The 21,930-nt window shown below is 44.9% G+C and overlaps 1 protein-coding gene across 5 annotated transcripts in view; it reads right to left on the reverse strand.

Moving 5' to 3' along the window:
* Positions 1-21,930, reverse strand: part of IQCA1 (IQ motif containing with AAA domain 1) — a 464,058-nt gene that overhangs the window by 302,832 nt on the left and 139,296 nt on the right. For all 5 annotated transcript variants that reach the window (XR_011557328.1, XM_070732268.1, XM_070732270.1 and 2 more), the window contains one exon: positions 7,627-7,832. Coding sequence is in view for 4 of the 5 variants with exons in the window: in XM_070732268.1 (XP_070588369.1) it covers positions 7,627-7,832 (206 nt within the window). In the remaining variant the exon portion in view is untranslated. The remainder of the gene's footprint in view (positions 1-7,626; positions 7,833-21,930) is intronic.

The following is a 21,930-nucleotide window of genomic DNA, read 5'->3' on the forward strand; positions in this document are numbered from 1 at the left end:
AAGATTTGCCATCACTGCTATACTCTGTATCTTAGAGGGGAGGCTGAAGCCCAGAAAATAGTGCAAACTGGTGATGGGTCTGAAAGGAACATGCAGTATGTGGAAGCATCCAATAATGAACATATAAATACCAGGCTGGATTAAGTGATCCAAAAATAACAGTCTCAAAATATACACTGGATAAGGAGAGGAAACAGGAATAGACATCTTAATGCAGGAAAGTGGATACTGTATGGTTTAATGTCCAAAAGAAGATGGGTTTGGATCCAAATATTTTAAATTGTGATGAAGAAAGATTGATTGATTGATTGATTGATTGATTGATTGATTGATTGATTGATTGATTGATTGATTGACTGATTGATTGGACTTATATGCCGCCACTATCCGTGGGCACATGTTCAGGAAGAAATGTTTCCTTAAAATAAAAATAAGACACTAAAAGAGCAATACTTCTTACAAGGATAAAAAGAATGGGGAAATCCCAGTAGTTAGTGCAAAGCTCTCTAACATGTTAAAGTAAAAGGGGTATATATATAGGAAGAGGGAAACTTAAGCAAACAAGAATATAAGTCAGTTTCTTCTATCAGAAAGAGTAGGAACACTTTCACAAAGACTAAAGCTCAGAATATGCTCCTGGGATAGCTGGTTCCAGGGAGCCATCACCACCACAGAGAAGACTCTAGCACTTTTTGGCCAACATGACCTGGAGAAGGCCAACTCTGTAAGCTCCGATCGACTGCTGGAAAGTGTGAGGCAGAAGACAGCCCCGTAAGTAATCTGGTGCTAAGTCATGTAGGGTTTTATAGGTGATAATCAACACCTTAAATTGCATCTGGAGACCAATTGGAAGCCAGTGCAGCTCGCAGAGTGATGGAGTTATATAGATGTACCTAGGCACACCCATAACAGCTCGTGCAGCTACATTCTGGGCTAATTGTAGTCTCTGAATGCTCTTTAAGGGTAGCCCCATGTAGAGCTCATGGCAGTAGTCAAGCCGCAAAGAGACAAGAGCATCAGTGACTATGAGAAGAGAATCCCTATCCAAATAGAGCTGCAACTGGTGTACTAGGCGGACCTGCGCAAAGGTCCCCCTAGCCTGAAAGATGTTGCTCTAAGTTCAGCTAGGAAATTAGCTGAATCTAGGAAGATTCCCAAGTTGCGGACACACTCTGAGGGGGGTAAAAATTTGCCTTCCAGAGTTAAGGATGGACAGATAGACGAGGCCTTGGGAGGCAAAACCCACAGCCACTCAGTCTTGTCGGGGCTGAGCTTGAATCTGTTGACTCCCATCCAAACCCCACAGCCTCCAGGCATTGGCACTTCATGTCCACTGCTTCGCTGAATTGACATGGGGTGGAAATGTACAGCTAAATATCATCAGCATACTGCTAGAAACTCATCCTATGCCATCGGATGATCTCACCCAGTGGTTTCAGGTAAATGTTAAACAAGAGGGGGGAGAGGACCAACCCCTGAGATACCCCACAAAGGAGGGGCCTAGCAGTCAACCTCTGTCCCCCTACCAACACTGACTGCAACTGACCAGAGAGGTCAGTGTAATACAGTCGACACAGAAGCATACCATGGTCGATGGTAAGTCACTGAGAGGTCAAGAAGCACCAAGATAGAGGAGTGTGCCCTATCTCAGGCCCAGTTGTACTATGAAGCAGTATATAAGTCTAAATGCTATTGCTATTGGGGGAAATTGAACTCTCTCATGAAAGAATGGAAGGAAAAGGTCGCCTTAGTGAAAGCCACACAACCTAATCTGGTGATTGACAAGGTTTTTCCAAGAGGGCAAAACTGAAGCTTAATTGAAAATACAAAAAAAAAAATCTGGAGACTGTCTCATTATTCACAATTAATACCAAATATAATGAATCAGAACAGAATAGAGTTGGGATTTTTTAGCCCGGCCTCCTGTTCAAGGATGAGCTCCTATACCATTTCAGATAAATGATTGTCCAGTCTCTGAAAGTCTCTTAAAAACTTTCAGTGATGAAACACCCACAACTTCTGAATGCAAGTTGTTCCACTGGTCAATTGTCATCATTGTTAAGAGGTTTCTCCTTAATTCCAAGTTGTTTCTCTCCTTGATTAGTTTTCCATCCATTGTTTTTTGTCCTGCCCTCTGGTTCTTTGTAAAATAAATTGACACCCCCCCCCCTCTTCTTTGTGGCAGCCTCTCAAATACTTATATTGGTATACTTGATACTGGTATACTTCCCCCTAGTCCTTCTTTTCTCTAGACTAGCCAAACCCAAATCCTGCAACTGTTCTTCATATATTTTTAAATAATTTTAGTTGCTCTTCTTTGCAACTTCTCCCAGCTCCTATAATTCTTTTTTGTAATGTGATGACCAAAACTGGATGCAGTATCAGATTTCAGACTCCATCTAATGTAAGAGCCTGCCTCAGTGGAGAGGGAATTGAGATTTTACAGTATTGTTTCCTTGGTGTGGGGTGGGAATGGATATTTTACAGTATCCTTCCCCTGTCACACTCACCAAGCCACACTCACCAAGCCATGCACACAGAACTGGTAGTAAAAATGTTTGAATCCCACCACTGATGCAGATGGCCATTTCTCCCCCATCATTTCCCAAGCAGTTACAGTAAAAGTGAAAGCATGCAAACCATTCCACCCACAGTTTTTTCCCCAGAATGGCAGGTCTAATAGGGACCTGACAGTGATTTTACTAAGACTTTATAATGTGGTACTAATACTTCACATGATTTTGATTCTATGCCTCTGTTTATATAACCAAGGATTGTATTGGCTTCTGCACACTGTTGATTCAAGTTTAACTAATCGTACACAAGGACTCCAAGGTCCCTCTCACAGTCACTGTTTTTGTGCCAGGTTCTGCCTAATCTATACTTATATCTTTGTTTCTTTTCTGTCCCAGTGTAAAACATTATTTTTCTCTACATTAAATTTCACCTTTTTGGATAGGGCCCAAAGATCTGTTAAGATCTTTTGAATCCTTAGCTTGTCTTTTGGGATGTTGGCTATTCCTGCCAAGTTAGTGTCATCAGAAATGTAATGATTTATGAAGATATTGTAGAGTACCTTGAGAGAACCCTGTGGCACCCCACTACTTAATTCCCTCCATGTAGATATGTGCACGAATGCTCGAAGCTTGAGCAACAAGCTCTGTGAATTAATGGCCATAATATATAGAGATAATTTGGACCTGGTTGCCATAACTGAGACATGGTTTAAGGATTCTAATGAATGGGAAATATCCATACCAGGATATACACTGTATAGGAAGGATAGAATAAAGAGAAGGGGAGGTGGAGTAGCCATTTATATTAAAGAAAGTCTAAAAACAACACTAATTCACAATACATGTCAAGATCTAGAGACTCTCTGGATTTGCATGCAAAATAAAGAAGGTTCTGTCATTAGAATTGGGGTGATCTATAGGCCTCCAGGGCAATCTGAGGAATATGACAACAAGATGGTGGATGAAATTACCCAAATGGCAGTAAAGGGAGATATTGTGGTTATGGGTGATTTCAACATGCCTGATGTTGACTGGAATATCCCCAGTGCCCTTACATGCAAAAGTAAGAATATAGTAGAGGCCTTTACAGGAGCAGCTCTGGCACAGCTGGTTAAGACACCAACTAGAGGGGAGAATATTCTAGATTTAGTTTTTACGAATGGGAATTGGGTTTCAGATGTCAAGGTGGGAGAAAATTTAGGATGCAGTGACCATCTATGTTTGTGGTTTGATGTAAAAACTAATTGTGAGCAATCCTATAATGCAACCAAAGTATTGGATTTCAGAAAAACAAATTTTAATGCAATGGGGGAATATTTAGAAAATGAATTAAAGGGGAGGGATAAAATGGCAGGAGCGAGCACCCAGTGGACTGTATTAAAAAAGGCCATCTTAAAAGCCACTGGACTGTATGTAAGACAAATAACTAAAGGTAAAAGGAAGAAGAAACCGCTATGGTTTAGCAATGATGTAAGGGCTATAGTCAATGAAAAAAAGGCTGCCTATAGGAGGTATAAAGAGTCTGGAAGTATAGCTGATAGGGAGGTGTATAAAATGAGACAGAAGGAGGCGAAACAGATAATATATGCTGCTAAAGCCTCAAAAGAGGAAGAAATTGCCAAATCTGTAAAGAAGGGGGATAAAACCTTCTTCAGATATATTAGTGATAAGAAGAAGAAAAACTGCGGCATCACGAAACTTAGTACCGGGAATAATACATGCATTAATGGGAATAAGGAGATCCCTGACCATTTCAATAGCTACTTCTGTTCAGTTTTCTCAAAAGACACCGTACAAAATAATACTATAGAGGGATATAGCATTGCTTCCAGCTGTATGGATTCAGCTCCAGTGATCTTAGAAGCCGATGTCTTAGAAGAACTTGAACGATTAAAGATAAATAAGGCAATGGGTCCAGATGGCATCCACCCCAGAGTTCTTAAAGAACTCAGATCTGTCATTACTACCCCCCTGACTGATTTGTTTAACCAATCCTTGTTAACAGGAGAAGATCCTGAGGATTGGAGAATGGCCAGTGTTGTGCCTATTCACAAGAAGGGCAGTAGAGAAGAAGCTGGTAACTACAGGCCAGTTAGCTAGACATCAGTTGTAGTTAAAATGATGGAGACTCTACTCAAAAAGAGGATAAATCAGCACCTAAAAAACAATAACTTATTGGACCCAAATCAGCATGGCTTTACTGAAGGCAAATCATGTCAGACTAATCTCATTGATTTCTTTGACTATGTCACAAAGGTGTTGGATGAAGGTGGTGCCGTGGATATTGCCTACCTGGACTTCAGCAAAGCCTTTGATATGGTTCCACATAAAGAGCTGATAGATAAATTAGTGAAGATTGGACTTAATCCCTGGATAGTTCAATGGATTTGCAGCTGGCTGAAGCATAGACAGCAGAGAGTTATTGTTAATGGCGAGTATTCTGAGCAGAGTCAGGTTACAAGCGGTATGCCACAAGGGTCTGTTCTGGGTCCTATTCTTTTTAATATGTTTGTGAGTGACATAGGGGAAGGTTTGGTAGGGAAAGTTTGCCTATTTGCCGATGACTCTAAAGTGTGCAATAGGGTTGATATTCCTGGAGGGGTCTGTAATATGGTAAATGATTTAGCTTTACTAGATAAATGGTCAAAGCAATGGAAACTGCAGTTTAATGTTTCCAAATGTAAAATAATGCACTTGGGGAAAAGGAATCCTCAATCTGAGTATTGTATTGGCAGTTCTGTGTTAGCAAATACTTCAAAAGAAAAGGATTTAGGGGTAATGATTTCTGACAGTCTCAAAATGGGTGAACAGTGCAGTCAGGCGGTAGGGAAAGCAAGTAGGATGCTTGGCTGCATAGCTAGAGGTATAACAAGCAGGAAGAGGGAGATTATGATCCCGCTATATAGAATGATGGTGAGACCACATTTGGAATACTGTGTTCAGTTCTGGAGACCTCACCTACAAAAAGATATTGACAAAATTGAACGGGTCCAAAGACGGGCTACAAGAATGGTGGAAGGTCTTAAGCATAAAACGTATCAGGAAAGACTTAATGAACTCAATCTGTATAGTCTGGAGGACAGAAGGAAAAGGGGGTATATGATCGAAACATTTAAATATATTAAAGGGTTAAATAAGGTTCAGGAGGGAAGTGTTTTTAATAGGAAAGTGAACACAAGAACAAGGGGACACAATCTGAAGTTAGTTGGGGGAAAGATCAAAAGCAACATGAGAAAATATTATTTTACTGAAAGAGTAATAGATCCTTGGAACAAACTTCCAGCAGACGTGGTAGATAAATCCACAGTAACTGAATTTAAACATGCCTGGGATAAACATATATCCATCCTAAGATAAAATACAGAAAATAGTATAAGGGCAGACTAGATGGACCATGAGGTCTTTTTCTGCCGTCAGACTTCTATGTTTCTATGTTTCTATGATATAGTACCATTAAGGACTATTAATTGAATAGTTTGTCAGCCAATTACAAATCCATCTGGTGGTGATGCTGTCTATCTCACATTTTTATAACTTATCAAGATGTAGCTTGTGATTACTTTGTCAAATGCCCTGCTAAATTCTAAATATGCTATATCCACTGTATTTGTCTGGTCTACTGATTTAGTCACTTTGTCAAAGAATGAAATAAGTTTGGTTTGGCATGATTTGTTTTTAACAAACCTGTGGCTTCTGGTTATTTGTTTCTAGATGTTAAAATATCTGTTTTTAAATTATTTTTTCCAGCATCTTCCCAGGAATTGATGTTAGGCTGATTAGTCTGTAGTTTACTGGGTCTAATTTTTTTTTCTTTTTTAAAAATAATAGTATGTATTTGGTTTTTTAAAACACAACATAAAAGCATACAACAAACAAACATACAAAAAGAAAACTAATCACTTTTACAGCTTTTTCTTTACCGTTTCACTATTATTTACAATTTTCCATATTACTACTAATGTCTTATACATATTATCTATATTTTCTTGTATTTCTATATAATGAATCTCCCATTTGCTTTTTCAACTCCTTTTTACTTCATATATATTTATATACATCAAAGAAGGGGGATAGGACTCTGTTAATATGATATTTTTCTTCTCTCTTTCCCATTTTATTACAATATTTTAAACTTTTTATTTTGTTCCAATCACTTATACCATTTCTCATAAAACTTCGTTTCTTGCTTGTCATGTAGTTTCATCATTAATTTACTCATTTCCGCACATTCTAATATTTTTCTCACTATCATATGGTGAGGATATTATCAGACTTCCAATTTTGAGCATAAACAATCCTGGCTGCAGTTATTATATGAAGTATTACATATCTATTTTATTTCTTTACTTTTCCTCTTCCAATTCCCAGTAAAAATAATTCCAATCCATATCAACTCTTCTTGAACAATGTCTTCCAACTATTTCTGAGCTTTTTCCAATATGCTTTTACTTTTGGACATGTCTACCAAAGGTGGTAGTATGTAATAATTACATTTCCATCATTTTGCTGACACGGCCAAGAACATTTTTGCCAATCGTGCCAGAGGTATATTTTTTCCTTTTTTATTAAACACAATTCCTTGGAAATATTCTGAAATAAATTTATTCATCCATCCATCCATCCATCCATCCATTGGATTTACTGTCCAATAAATTGGATTTATGTATTTATTAATTAGTCAGTTCTAGCTATAATGTAAGCTAATCTACAAATTAACATTTGTTGGTACTTATCAGTATCAATGACAATTATCAATATATTGACATAAACAGATTACTGCATTGACCTCTTTATAAAGAGTTTTATGTGATACTCTATGGTCTATTCTATGTATAAGTATGTATAAGCTGTTACACATTTTTCATAATAATTCCCACAATATTTGATATTGTACTCCAAATACATAAATCTGTGGTAACAGTGATAGTAACAGTGATAAGAGAAATGACAATGATTCAACTTGTGATTTCCATAATTTTTTTTGGTTTGGTTTGTTCTATGTACTGAAGCAGCCTTGATTCCAATGGACTTAGAGAAAAGAATAAAGACTCTTATGGTAAGTGTGATTACAGATAGGGAGAGGTTAAGGAAAGAAAGAATGGTATCTTACCGGCATTCAATAAACCACTGGCGGATCTGATCTTGGAGGGTTTCTTTGATGTCTGGTCCTTCAATTTCTTTCACTCGCTCTTTGATGCTTACTAGAGCTTTCTGGAAGTCTGATTCATATTTCTCCTGAATTTCACACCTTAAAGTATCAACTTTCTGGGCACGTAATAACGAAGCACTAGGTCTCTGGAAATGGGGCGGTGGTATCTGAAAAATAAATATTCTATTAACACAATTATTCTTTTTTTAAATTTTTTTTATTTTTCTCCACCATAAAACCATACATATATAACAACATGTATGTTCAATGAATAATAATATAAAAACTGTATCTAATTTTAACTTTAAAAAATGATTGCTTAAACAGTTTTCTTCATTTTTCAATTCTAATAACCTAGTTCTTAACTGTTCAATTCCATTTCAAATCTATTTTAATTTAATTTTAAACATGTGTATATTTAACTATTGCTGTCATCCAAGTTCTATCAATCATATTTCTCATTTCTTTATCTTTCCTATATTAAGTTATTTTTATTTTCAACCCATTCATAAAATTTCCCCCAGATTTTATAAAACTCCGAGTCTTCTTTATCTTTAATTTTCATTGTAAGTCTATTCATTTTGGTACAAATCCATACAAATCCTTAGTACTTTTCTTTCTGTTGGTATTCTATTCAACTTCCAATTCTATGCATACACAATCCTGGCAGCAGTCACTATGTGCACAATTAAATATGTTTCTTCTTTATTATTTTTTTCTGGCAATATACCTAATAAGAATATTTCAGATTTTAAATCAATAATTTGTTTCAATATCTTTGCAATCCATATTTGAACCCCTGACTATATTTTTTTTAGCTTCATTGCATGTCCACCGCATATGATAAAAGGAACCAAATGTATGGTTACATTTCCAACAATTCATCGATTTGTTCTTGAACATTTTTGATAGTCTCTGTGATGACATATGCCATCTATAGAACATCTTATACATATTTTCTTTATATGCTGTTGCCATTGTCATTTTATAATTTCTTTCCCATAATTTTTGCCACATATTCATATCTATTGTATGTCCTATATGTCTCATCCATTTTATCGTCTCTTTCACTTGTTCAGATTCTAATTCAATGGAGAGCAGTTATACAATTTTTTATCATCTTTTCATCTGTTCCCATTAAGATTTCACCTAATTTTGTCTTTTCCAAATTAATTCCTTCTGTTTTACTATCTTTTTCATATCTTGCTTGTACCTGTATATTCAAGTACTAATCCATTTTATACCCTGATTCTCTAGCTCTTTTGGGGATTTCATCTTATTTGTCTTCAATAGAATATCATTATATCTCGGAATATTATTCCAATCTATTTTACATGGGTGTGTCAAAATCTCTATTATCGATATCCAATAGGGTATTTTAGAATAATGTTTAGTTTTTACTCTTTCCCAAACTGAAAATAACAAGTTCCTTATATTATGTCTTTGGAAATAGCTATGTATTTTATGTCCTCCATACCAAACAAATGTGTGCCATTCAATTTGTAAGTCATGTCCTTCTAGTATTAGAAGTCTTTTATTTCTAAGCAAAATCCATTCTTTACTCCATGCCATTACTGTTGCTTGAAAATACAGCTCCCGATTAGGGAGAGCAAAACTGCCTCTTATTCTTGCAATTTCAAACTAACCCTCGGTCTTTTCCTTTAGTCACTATCTTGTTGATCTCATTTTTTAAAAAATCTATTTTTATTGGTATTGTTGAAAAGAGGGATAGTAATCGTGGCAGTATGTTTATTTTGATTAGCGCAATTCTGCTCATCAATGATAATTGAATATTTTTCAATTTTTCCAAATCTTTCTCGATCTCCTATTCTACTTCTTATTTAACCTTCAGTGTTTCAATTAGGAATTATTTCATATTCTACATTGGTTTCTCACTTGAGAACTCTTTATAATTAAGATTCTATAAATGATACTGATAACTCACAGTATACTGCAGGTAACAGAACTCAAACCAAAGATAGTTACTATGATATATAGAAGAATTCTTTTATTATTATAGCAATTGCATTTAGACTTATATACCACTTCATAGTGCTTTATAGCACCATCTAAGCCATACCAACCTTGGAATGATGGAAGGCTGAGTCAACTTTGAGCCAGTCAGAATTAAATTACTGGCAGTGAGCAGTGTTAGCCTGTAATACTGCATTCTAATCACTGTGCCATCATGGATCTATTTTGATTTAGATGAACCGTTGAACTTACCTGAACGGTCTTCTCGCTGCACTGCGAAGAGAGTCCAACGTGGGTTATACTTCAGCCTTATTGGCAGGGACTGAGTTAGAAATTAGCATAATTATTATGTCCCGCCCACCACTGCCCCTTCCAGTCAGTGATAAAAATGAAGGAATAGTGAAATATAACAAATTTTATTCAATAAACCAATAACTTCAAAACAATAGCGCACCTGGGCTAATAAGCCGGGCGGGTTTGGACTCTCTTCGCAGTGCAGCGAGAAGACCGTTCAAGTAAGTTCAATGGTTCTTCTCCACTGCAGTGCTCAGAGAGTCCAACGTGGGATATACCCAAGCCACACTTCAGGGAGGGATAGGCTGGACCAGGGGCGCTGGAACACAAACTCCCTGCAACACTCTTCTGCCGAAGGCTGCCTCTGCCGAAGCAAATGAATCTAAACGATAATGTCTGATGAAAGTCATGGGGGCAGCCCAGGTTGCTGCCCTACAAACTTCCTCAATAGGTGCCTGTGTGGTCCAAGCTGCTGTGGTAGCTGCGCTCCTGGTGAGCTGTAATCCTACCCGGTAAGGGCGTCGATGTAGTCTTGTATGCTTCGATGATTCAGGCTCTGATCCATCTGCTGATTGTTTTAGCTGATACCTTCCTTCCCATAGATGCGGGAAGGAATGGCACAAAGAGAGCCTCCAATCTCCTAAAGGTACTTGTGCGGCGGACATATATCTTTACGGCTCTACGAACGTCCACTTTATGCCACCGCAGTTCCGACGGATGAGAGCCATGGGTACAAAAATCCGGCAGAACAATGTCCTGAGCTCTATGAAACCTAGTGTTGATCTTGGTCAGGAAACTAGGATCCAATCGTAGAGTTACCCTGTCCGGATGGAAAACACACAAGTCTGGGCGGACTGACAGAGCTGCCAGCTCGGAAACTCTACGAGCCGAGGTGATGGCTACTAGGAAGGCCACCTTCACCGAGAGAATGCGGAGAGAGACCTCCCTTAACGGTTCAAAGGGGGGTCCTGTAAGGGCCTTCAGAACCAGTGGTAAATCCCAGGATGGAAAGTGGTGAACGACTGGGGGAGACAGGTTTGCTGAACCTCGAAGGAAGTCCTTTACCCATGGGTGATGTGAAATTGGGCAAAAGGGGTCCGGCCTAAGTACTGTTGCCATGGCCGCTACCTGTCTGCAGAGCGTGTTAGGGTCAACCCCTTTTCCAGGCCCTTTTGGAGGAATTCTAGAAGGTGAAGGACTGATGATGCCGAAGGTGAAATTCCCTGAGCCCTGCAAAAGGTGCAGTATGCTGCCCAGGTGGCCTGGTATATGCGCGTCGTCAATGGCCGTCGTGCTGCTTGGATGGTGCCGATGACGCTTTCCGGAACATGTTTCTCCCTCATGCGGTTCCCTTCAATCGCCACACGGCAAGCCTCCACCACTGAGGGTCCGGATGTACTATCGAGCCTTGCGTCAGGACCAGTTGCTGGTCTGGGATCCTCCACGGCGGGGAGATTGATAATCCCATCAGATCGGCAAACCATGGTCGTCTGGGCCAGAATGGAGCAACTAGAAGGATCTCTGCCCCCTCTGCGATGATCTTAGCGACTACTCTGTGTATCAAGCAGACCGGGGGGGAGGCGTACAGTAGTCACTTCGGCCATGGAGATAGAAGCGCATTGACCTGCTCGGCTCCCGGGGTTGGAAAACGGGAGAAGAACCTCGGCACCTGGTGGTTGTGGCGCGAGGCAAACAAGTCCACTACTGGAGCGCCGTATCGGTGAACTATTTCTTGAAACACCTCCGGGTTCAGAGCCCATTACCCCGGGTCGATCGTTGTGCGGTTTAGCCAATCTGCTTGTGTATTCTCCACTCCCGAAATGTGCTCTGCATGAATCGAGGCCAGATGTATTTCTGCCCATGACATCAATGCGTGGGCTTCCTGCATCAGCCGCCCCGACCGAGTGCCCCCTTGATGGTTCACATGTGCCCTTGTTGCCACGTTGTCCGTCAATATCAGGACATGCTGGCCGGTTACGATGTCTGCAAACCTCTGCAATGCCTTGAACACTGCTTGTAACTCCAACAGGTTGATGTTGGGGTCTGACAGGTCCTCTGGTGACCATCTGCCCTGGGCAACCTGTCCTCCGGAGTGAGCTCCCCAGCCGGAGAGACTTGCGTCTGTAGTGATCGTCACCTCCTGGTGAGACAGGAAGGGTGAGCCCCTGGTTATGGCTGAGGATGTCCACCACGGGAGGGAGAGGCGAACTGTTGTGGTCAGGTGCACTTGTTGTTTTGAATTGCTTAGACGAGCCCTTTGGAAGGGGAGCAGAAACCATTTGTAGAGGGCGCGCGTGTAACCGGGCCCACGGAACTATGTTGATACAGGAGATGAACATCCCTAGCAGTTGTGACAGAAGTGCTAAGGGAAGCTTGTTTCGACGAGAAACTGAACGGATTAGTGCTACTATCCTCTGCTGTCTCTCTGATGAGAGAAAGACCATGCCCGTCGAAGAGTCTATTATAGTGCCCAGATGAAGTAGGCGCGTGGTTGGCTGTAAGTGGCTTTTGTCTCGGTTGATTGTAAAGCCTGCACCTTCCAGGGCCTGTATTGTTCGGGCCAGGTCCTGTAAGGCCTGGTGGGGGCTTCTGGAAAGGATAATTACATCATCCAAGTAGGCTAGAAGACGTATGGAGTGTGCCCTGAGACTTGCTGTCAAGGCGTCCAAGAGTTTGGTGAAGGCCCTGGGGGCCGAGGACAAACCGAAGGGCATGGCCTTGTATTGGTAGTGCTGATTGTGGAGGTAGAAACGCAGAAATTGACGATGTTGTGGGTGGACCGGAACATGCAGGTACGCCTCTCTGAGGTCGATGGAGGTCATCCAGTCGTGCTGACAAATGGATGCCAGTATGGTGTGCAGTGAATGCATCTTGAACCTTTGATACCATATGTACACGTTCAGCTGCCTGAGATTCAAGATCAGACGGCAGCCACCGGAGGACTTGGGGACTATAAACACTATGGAATAGAAACCCTGTCCCTCTTGTTCTGCTGGAACCGGTTCTATTGCCCCAATGTCCAATAGATGCTGGACCTCTTGAAAAATGAGAGCTCGCTTTTGCGGATGAAGAAGCGCTGAGCATTGTATGAATCTGTTGGGAGGCCACTGTATGAAGTTGAGTCGCAGGCCGTGTTCGATAGTCTCTAAGGCCCATGCGTCTGTGGATATGGATTCCCAAAATTCGGTGAAAAATTGCAGGCGTCCACCGATGGGGAGGTCATGGGAGGAGTCACTTTTGCCTGCGATATCCTCCCCTGTTGCCTCCTCTGAATGATCTGCGAGACTGTTGAAACTGTTGGTTTCTGTTTCCATAGTTACCTCGATCAGATCGGTAAGCAGGTTGGGTGTAGGTCCCCTGTCCGTAAGCCCTTGCGACTGGGGATGAATTCGAGGGCAGGTCCGATCGAAAGGACTGCCTACGGAAATATGGAGCTCCACGCCTGTCTTGCCTCCGTGCTGACCGTGGCAATACTTTTTTCTTGTCTCTGTCCTCGATTACAACAGAGTCCAATGACTCTCCAAAAAGTTTAGAACCCTGATACGGAGCAGTGGCCAGGCGCCATTTCGATTTAGCATCCGCCTGCCACGAGTGAAGCCAAAGAAGGCATCAGGCTGAAAGGTTGGAAGCCAATGTGCGGGATGAAAACCGTGCAGCTGCTAGGGTGGCATCCGTGGAAAATTCAGTGGTGGCGATGAGTTTGTTAATGTCCTGGCGGAGTCTGGTGTCTTCCGGGCCTAACCTGGGAAGCATGTCCTGTAGCCATAGAATAGAGGCCCTATTAAAGAAGGATACGGCAGATGCTGCCCTCAGGGCCCAGGCGGACAGCTGATGGATTCCCCTGATCAGGTTCTCCGCCATGAGACCGTCCGCCATGTCTGATGGCACCACCGCGTTGGATATCAACGAAGTTACTGGGGTATCCACTGAAGGATACTGAAGCAAGTCCTCTATCTCTGGATCAAATGAGTAGAATCTTTTGTCCAAGGCCGAGGGCCCTAGGGCTGCAGTCGGTTGCTTCCAGGGTCTCTTTATATTCTCTGCAAAAATGGGCACTGCAGGAATGTGCTCAGATTCCTTCTGGGGTTCATTGATGAGCCTGGCTGCAGGCATAATGCCCACCTCCTGACCTGCTGGTTTTGCAGAGTTGTCAGGGATTAGCGTGGTCTTAGCCTTGTTCAATAATACTCTAAATAGAGACTGCTTAAATAGCCCCGCGAAGGGGGGCTGGTCAGGCAAGTTCGCCTCATCCTCAGAGAGTTCCTCATCTGGCTCTGTGGGCATCTCTCTAGGGTCCTGATCCTCTTGAAAGGAATCATGCACAGATGAGGTGACAGGGGGAGCCCTCCAAAGATCTTGTCTGCTAGCTCTGGGCAGAGGAGAAGGGCGTTGCTGGGCACCTACTGCAATACCCTGTGAGTAAGCAGAGGCTATCATGTCTTGTAAAGATGGAGACATAGCCTGCCAGTTGTCCATGGGGCCTCTGAGACCTGCTGCAGTCGGTGTAAAGGTGGCTGCTGCAGTCTGAGGAGGTTGAGGCCATGGATGGGTAGCCGGTCTAGGCCAATCTGCCCTTTGAACTTCCTCAGCTGAAGGTGGGGCAGTCAGGGGATAAGTCCCCTGCTCCAGAAAGGTGATGGCCTTCAAATGCAGTAGCTGTAACTAGAGGGCTCTGTTGATGCGGAGGTAAAGTGCTGCTAGAAGGACTAGGCCCCTGTCTAGGCTTGCTCATCTCCAATTGGGCTTCCAGGGCCTTGATTCTCTTCTCAGCCTCTTTTAGGGCTACTGAGGACTGAGAAGATTTCCCCTTGGACTTAGTGCCATGGCCCTTTTCCTTCCCCTTACTTGATGAGGGGGCTGCAGGCTCACTGGGATTGCTTTGAGGTAATTGTGGCATAATTGGAAGTATCACTCACAATACTGTAGGCACAAGGAAGAGGCTCTTACACGATGCCAGGCAAACTGCGAAATGACTAAGCTCTGTGACGCCCAAATAGCGCGTCATCACCCTCCTGTGGTCTGATTGGCCCAGGTCCAGGTAGGCGTTCCCTTTGACCCTGTTGTCGTGGTAATTCTCTCTATTCCAAAATGGTGGCCATGGAGAGGCTAGAATTAGTCTTGTCATCTCCACACGAAAATGGACCCCTCCAAGATGGCAGCCGTGACGTCAGGCGGGAGGAGAAAATGGCCTCAAAAAAATGGCGGAGGAGAACCCACGGTCCCTTGATCTTGCCAACTGCCAGGTCTGACATCGGGCGGCGAGCAAGCCACCTTCCGGCAATCCTGAGCCTTCCTTGCCACCGCGCTGCAAGCCGCGGGTTTTCTTGCCGTCAAACAGCTGATTAGCCCGTTCGGGAGATTCGAGACATCCGGGACTCCTCTCACTCGGTAAGAACCGATCAGGAGGTGCTGCCTCGCGCTGGGCACCCAAGGAGGAAGTATGGGCATGGGGGGTTTGTTCGCTCACGTCAGGGACCCCATACCAGCGAACCCTGTCTGCAAGGCAATACTCCGGAGAGCAGAGGCCTCTCAGGGGCTGAAGAGTTGGAGGGCGATACCCCGGAGGGCAGAGGCTCTCAGACTTCCAGGAACTCTGTATTCCTCTTGTAGAGAAAGAGAAAAAAGGTTAATTAGAAGAAACATAAATAGGAATTTATTTCCCTAACAGAGAGAATAAAACTCATAGTCCCTACACTATGACTGAGTTTTTAAAACTGACTGGAAGGGGCAGTGGTGGGCGGGACATAATAATTATGCTAATTTCTAACTCAGTCCCTGCCAATAAGGCTGAAGTATAACCCACGTTGGACTCTCTGAGCAGTGCAGTGGAGAACTGCCTTTCTGTTCATATGACATTTATAGATCAATAGTAGAAGATATGTTTGCACACAAAGAATCATACGTTCAATAAGTATTAGCTACTTCAACGCTAGGAAATATCTTTATCTGAGACTTTAACATATTGTTGTCAGTTAACACAGACAGCCTCATATAGTTGATTCTGTGTAAAACAGCTTCATATGCTCAGCAGACATATACATTACATCATCTTCATTTTCCTCCTTTTCCATATTAAGTCATTTAATAGACAATTCTCATACAAAAAAAGAGGATTCAACCACTGGTACATTTTATCTGTATCCTTGAATCATGGTGATATTTTATAACTGATCCCACCAGGATGGTTGGAACTACAGTGATCCCTCGATTTTCGCGGGGGTTACGTTCCAAGACCTCCCGCGAAAATCAATTAACCGTGGTATAGTGGTGCGGAAGTAAAAACACCATCTGCGCATGCGCGCCCTTTTTCCATGGCCGCGCATGCGCAGATGGTGGAGGCGGGGAGCGACAAAAGTGCGGAAGCCGACAGATTGCTTTGAATGTCGGCTGCCCCCGCCCCCCAGCACCCGCTCGCCCGCCGTTCGCCGCTCGCCCGCCGTTCGCCCGCCTGCCCGGCCGCTCGCTCACTCACCGCTCTCCCGTTCGCTCGGCCGGCCGCTGCCCGGCTGGGGAGGTGGATTCGCCGCCCCCACCAGCTCGATCTCCCTCCGGTGGCGAGCGTCCAGGAAGGCCCGAAGTGGGAGCGCCGGCCGAGAGCGGGAGCCGCGGCGGCAAGTGGCAAGAAACCGCTTGGGGAGGGGAGTGGGCGGCGCTTCAGAAAGTGGCCGCAGTTGCCTTCCCTCCTCTTCCTCCTCCTGCCGGTCCTGCTGCTGCTCCTGCTCGTGCTCCTGCTGCTGCTTTGGCTCCCCTTGGGCTGCTCAGACCCCGACTGGGGTCGAGGCGGCGGGGATGAGCCCGGGTGCCCTGCAGCCGCCGCCGCAGCCGCCGCTGTCTCCTCCGCTACCACCGCCACCATGAAGACCTCGGGGGTGGGGAGCCGAAGGCACTCGGCCCTGGCTACTCTGCCGGCCACAGCACCACCGGCATTCAAGAAAACTCGGAGCTCCGCCATCCTGCCGATCTTGGCCGAAGCAGAGGAGCAGCAGCCGCCTCGGACGCCGGGGTGCGAGACCTGCCTGCAAATCTCCGATCGTCTTTATTTTGCCATTCTGTTCCATAAACCAAAAAGCAGTAGTACAAGTACACACTATTTCTATCTCTTCCACTGCCCTCGCAGCCTGATCTCCCTCTGTGGGGGGGGCCACGAACCGACGATCGGGGGCTGTCCGTCCCTGTTGGGTGGTGCAGGGCAGGCACAGGGAGGGAGGGAGAGAAAGGAAAGAGAGAGAAAGGGAGGGAGAGAAAATTGAATGAAGAAGGGAGAGAAAGAAAGAGTAAGAGGTAGAAAGGATAGAGAAAAAGGAAGAGAAAGGGAGAGAGAAGTGACTCTTGGTGATGACGTATGACGTCATCGGATGGGAAAAACCGTGGTATAGAAAAAAAACCGTGGAGTATTTTTTAATTGTTATTTTTTGAAAAACCGTGGTATAGCGTTTCGCGAAAATCGAGACCGCGAAAATCGAGGGATCACTGTATATGTGTACCTTCCAATGCTGATTTATAAACCAGGCACAGTATTGTCTTTCCCTTTCTGATAATTTCAATGTCAGTTCAGTGGCAAGTCTGGGTTTATTTCCATCAAAGCATCTTAATTTCTAATTTTGTTTTGAGGATCTTCCCCCTCTAACACAAAATTTCTGATATTTCTTACAAAAACCAATTTTTCTTATTTTGAAACTATCTAAGAGATTAAATTATATTTAATACTCTGCCCATCCAGCAAAATCAGGGAGAGACCCTGCTGAGGAGACCCTATAGAAGGGTCTTCTCTTATGCAATAACTTGCCTCCCTCTTTTCTAGTAGCTTCCATGAAAAAGTAAAAATGTAGCTCTGGGAGAACACTTGGGAGATATTAAGAGTTGATAAACTATTCAAATTAGTCAGTACTATTTTAATGTATACTATAGAGCAGTGGTTCTCAACCTTTCTAATGCCGCAACCACTTAATACAGTTCCTCATCTTGTGGTGACCTGCAACTATAAGTTTAGCGCCAATTCTTCCAACAGATCTTTAAGCTGATTGGCAAGAGGTCAGAGGGACACCCCCCTGTAAACGCCTGATTGGTTGGATTGTAAAAATATGTTCCGAGATGCCAGAATAGAAGCTTTAGTTGCTAACATCTTTGAAATTTGTCTTTTCCCAAGGTCTTAGGCAACCCCTGTGAAATGGTCGTTCGACCCCAAAACGGGTACCGACCCCAAGGTTGAGGAACACTGCTATAGAGGCTTCTTCTTCCTAGAATTATTCCCACATTATGGCAGAGACTGATTGTTGGCAAAGTCATCTCCATCAGAGATGATGGCCAGATATTTCAAGTTCTCCTTGATGTGATCCATCCACTTTTTCTATGGGGTTGCTGGCCATCAGAGTCCAGATGATTGATATTCTTGCCACCAAGTCTTCTTTACTGCATACAATGTTCCCGTACTGTTCTGTCAGGCTCACGGCACAAGCCCCCAATTAAGTGCAAAGGTAGAAAGTCAGACACACAAACTTGAAAAGTCAAGAACATTATTTTTATCTAAAGTAAAATAGAAGCAAAACACCCTTTTGGTAGTCAAAGTGCTCACCTTCAAAGCAACAGACTTGAATGCGGTGAAAAACAATTAACACAAAGCAATTAACAAGCAGCTGTGAAGACATCACAGCCACTCTCCTTCAAACGTTTTCAACTCACACACTTGACTATGGTTTAGTTTCAAAGTCCTGAAATCAATGCAAAGAGAGTCCTTGGAGAATCCTGAGACAAAAGCCACTTCCTCTTTCACCGAACGGATAAACTTCCACACTCAGAGGCCAGAACGCTGCCAAGTTAACAGCAGCCCCAATTAGTTGAACCACACCAAACCACAGGTGAACTCCCTTATCTCCTGTAGTATTTACGCAGTTGCTCTTTTCTACTCATTGCCCTGTGGAAGCGTACGTCAATGAATGTCTCTTCATCCGAATCCAGCGAGGATAATGATGATGAATTATTCCCTAATGGGCTGTCTGCCACTCCCCCCTCTGAGGATCCCATTTCACATTCACTCCCTGCTTCCGACGCTTCGCTGTCTGAAGCAGTCGGCAGGAAAACTGGCCTCTGACTGTTCTGGTTTCTGGTAGAAATTCAGCAAGTGCAAATAACTTTTATCAAACACATTATTTCATAAACAATGAAACTCCATTTTATTCTCTTCTCTTCCGGTTATAATACATTTCATCCTGGCATATCTCTCCTGCCTCTGTAATCTCTCTTAATTGCATTCCTTACATTCCTTCTCCTGCTCTGCTAGACAAGATTTATTTCGTAAAAGCATACTCACTAAAAAACAGCAGACAGACAATTACCGTATATACTCGAGTATAAGCCGAGTTTTTCAGCCCCAAAAATGGGCTGAAAAACCCGACCTCGGCTTATACTCGGGTCACCACAAGAGGGCACCGGGTGACCACAAGAGGGCGCACCGCCGGAGCCCGGCAGACATTGCTGGCTTGGGCGAGTGTGGGAAACGGCAAAGTGTGGTGAACCGAAGCGGCTGTGGCAAGAGTGTGGCAGTTGCCTCCTATCCCCTGCTCTAGCAAAGATGCCAGCCAACTGCAAGAGCGGAAAAGACGATGGGAAGCTGGTGAGGTCAGGGGGGGGGACTCATGAAGCAGGAATCCCCCCCACTTCCCATCGTCTTTTCCCCTCTCGCACGCCGTCGGAGCAGTTGGCTGGCAACTTTGCTGGACCTGGAGAAGGGAAGGCAGCTGCCTTACCCTTCCCACAGCCGCGTCACTCGGAGCCCCCTTTTACTTCCTGCTTGGAGCTCCTGTCGGCGCCTTGCAGCTACCTTCCCTTCTCCGGGTCCAGCAAAGTTGCCAGCCAACTGCTCCGACGGCGTGCGAGAGAGGAACAGACGATGCGAAGCTGGTGAGGTGGGGGGGGACTCATGAAGCAGGAATCCCCTCCCCCCTGACTTCCCATCGTCTGTTCCTCTCTCGCACGCCGTCGGAGCAGTTGGCTGGCAACTTTGCTAGACCGGAGAAGGGAAGGTAGCTGCAAGGCGCCGACAGGAGCTCCAAGCAGGAAGCAAAAGGGGGCTCCGAGTGACGCGGCTGTGGGAAGGGTAGGGCAGCTGCCTTCCCTTCTCCGGTCCAGCAAAGTTGCCAGCCAACTGCTCCGACGGCGTGCGAGAGGGGAAAAGACGATGCGAAGCTGGTGAGGTCGGGGGGGGGGGACTCATGAAGCAGGAATCCCCCCCCCTAACTTCCCATCGTCTGTTCCTCTCTCGCACGCCGTCGGAGCAGTTGGCTGGCAACTTTGCTGCGTCACTCGGAGCCCCCTTTTACTTCCTGCTTGGAGCTCCTGTCGGCGCCTTGCAGCTACCTTCCCTTCTATGGTCCAGCAAAGTTGCCAGCCAACTGCTCCGACGGCGTGCGAGAGAGGAACAGACGATGGGAAGTCAGGGGGGAGGGGATTCCTGCTTCATGAGTCCCCCCCCACCTCACCAGCTTCGCATCATCTGTTCCTCTCTCGCACGCCGTCGGAGCAGTTGGCTGGCAACTTTGCTGGACCCGGAGAAGGGAAGGTAGCTGCAAGGCGCCGACAGGAGCTCCAAGAGAGAAGTAAAACGGGGCTCCAAGTGACGCGGCTGTGGGAAGGGTAGGGCAGCTACCTTCCCTTCCCCGGGTCCAGCAAAGTTGCCAGCCAACTGCTCCGACGGCGTGCGAGAGGGGAAAGGACCGTTGAACTTACCTGAACGGTCTTCTCGATGCACTGCAAGGAGAGTCCAGGATGGGTTATTCTCAGCCTGATTGGCTGGGACTGAGTTTAATTTAAATATTTAGATATTAGTCAGGCACCGCCCCTCTTAGCCCTCCAGTCTAAATAATACAAAGGAGCAGAATGAACCACCAAACATTTATTTAACCAAATACTGGAGAGAAAGGAAAACTCCAACATGAAAACTAAGTAAACTACGACCCTGGTCCCAAAGCCGGGCGGGTCTGGACTCTCCTTGCAGTGCATCGAGAAGACCGTTCAGGTAAGTTCAACGGTCCTTCTCCAATGCACTTGCAAGGAGAGTCCAGGATGGGATATGCCCAAGTTACCGTTATAGGGAGGGAGAAGGCTGGACCAGGGGCGTCGGAAAGGAACACACCCCCTGCAAAACTCTCCTCCCAAAGGCTGCATCTGCAGACGCGTACTGATCAACCCTATAGTGTCTTATGAATGTAGACGGTGAGGCCCACGTGGCCGCCTTACAAATGTCTTCCAGGGAAGCTTAAGTCCTCCAAGCCGAAGATGTGGCTGCGCTGCGGGTTGAATGTGCAGTAATCCCCGGTGGGATAGGAGCTTTCTTGGTGATATAAGCCTCCGAAACGCACTCTTGCAACCAACGGCTAATCGATGGAGCGGACACCCTCTTCCCCAAAGAACTACTGGCAAAGGACACAAAGAGAGCCTCAGACTCTCTGAACGGTTGAGTCCTGCGGATATATAGTTTTAACGCACGTCTAACGTCCAGTTTATGCCACCGTAACTCAGATGGGTGGCTTCCATGTGTACAGAAATCTGGGACCACAATGTCTTGTGAGAGGACGGGAATAATCCTTGACCAGGACGGTCGACAGGGCTGCAACGTGGCAACGAAGCGTGTTTGGCGCCAGTCCTTTCTCCAGACCCGCCTGCAAAAACGAAAGAACCAGCAATGGCGAAGCTCCCTGCGGGTCGACCTGCTGTTGTTGGCAAAAGTCACAGAACGCTGCCCAGGTGGCTTGGTAAACTCGCCTGGTAGAAGGCCTATGGGCAGCCTGTATAGTGGCTATGACCCCTTCTGGCACGAGCTGGCTCTTCAGATGTTCCCGCTCAAGCGCCATACGGTTAGCTGCCACCACTGAGGGTCTGGATGTTGCGTTGCCCCCTGCGTGAGGAGTATTCGATGAGACGGAATCCTCCAGTAGGGCGCTACCGACAAGTCTATCAGATCGGCGAACCAGATGCGTCTCGGCCAATACGGAGCCAGCAGGA

The sequence above is a fragment of the Erythrolamprus reginae genome, chromosome 1, assembly GCF_031021105.1.
Source record: "Erythrolamprus reginae isolate rEryReg1 chromosome 1, rEryReg1.hap1, whole genome shotgun sequence".
NCBI lineage: Eukaryota > Metazoa > Chordata > Lepidosauria > Squamata > Dipsadidae > Erythrolamprus > Erythrolamprus reginae.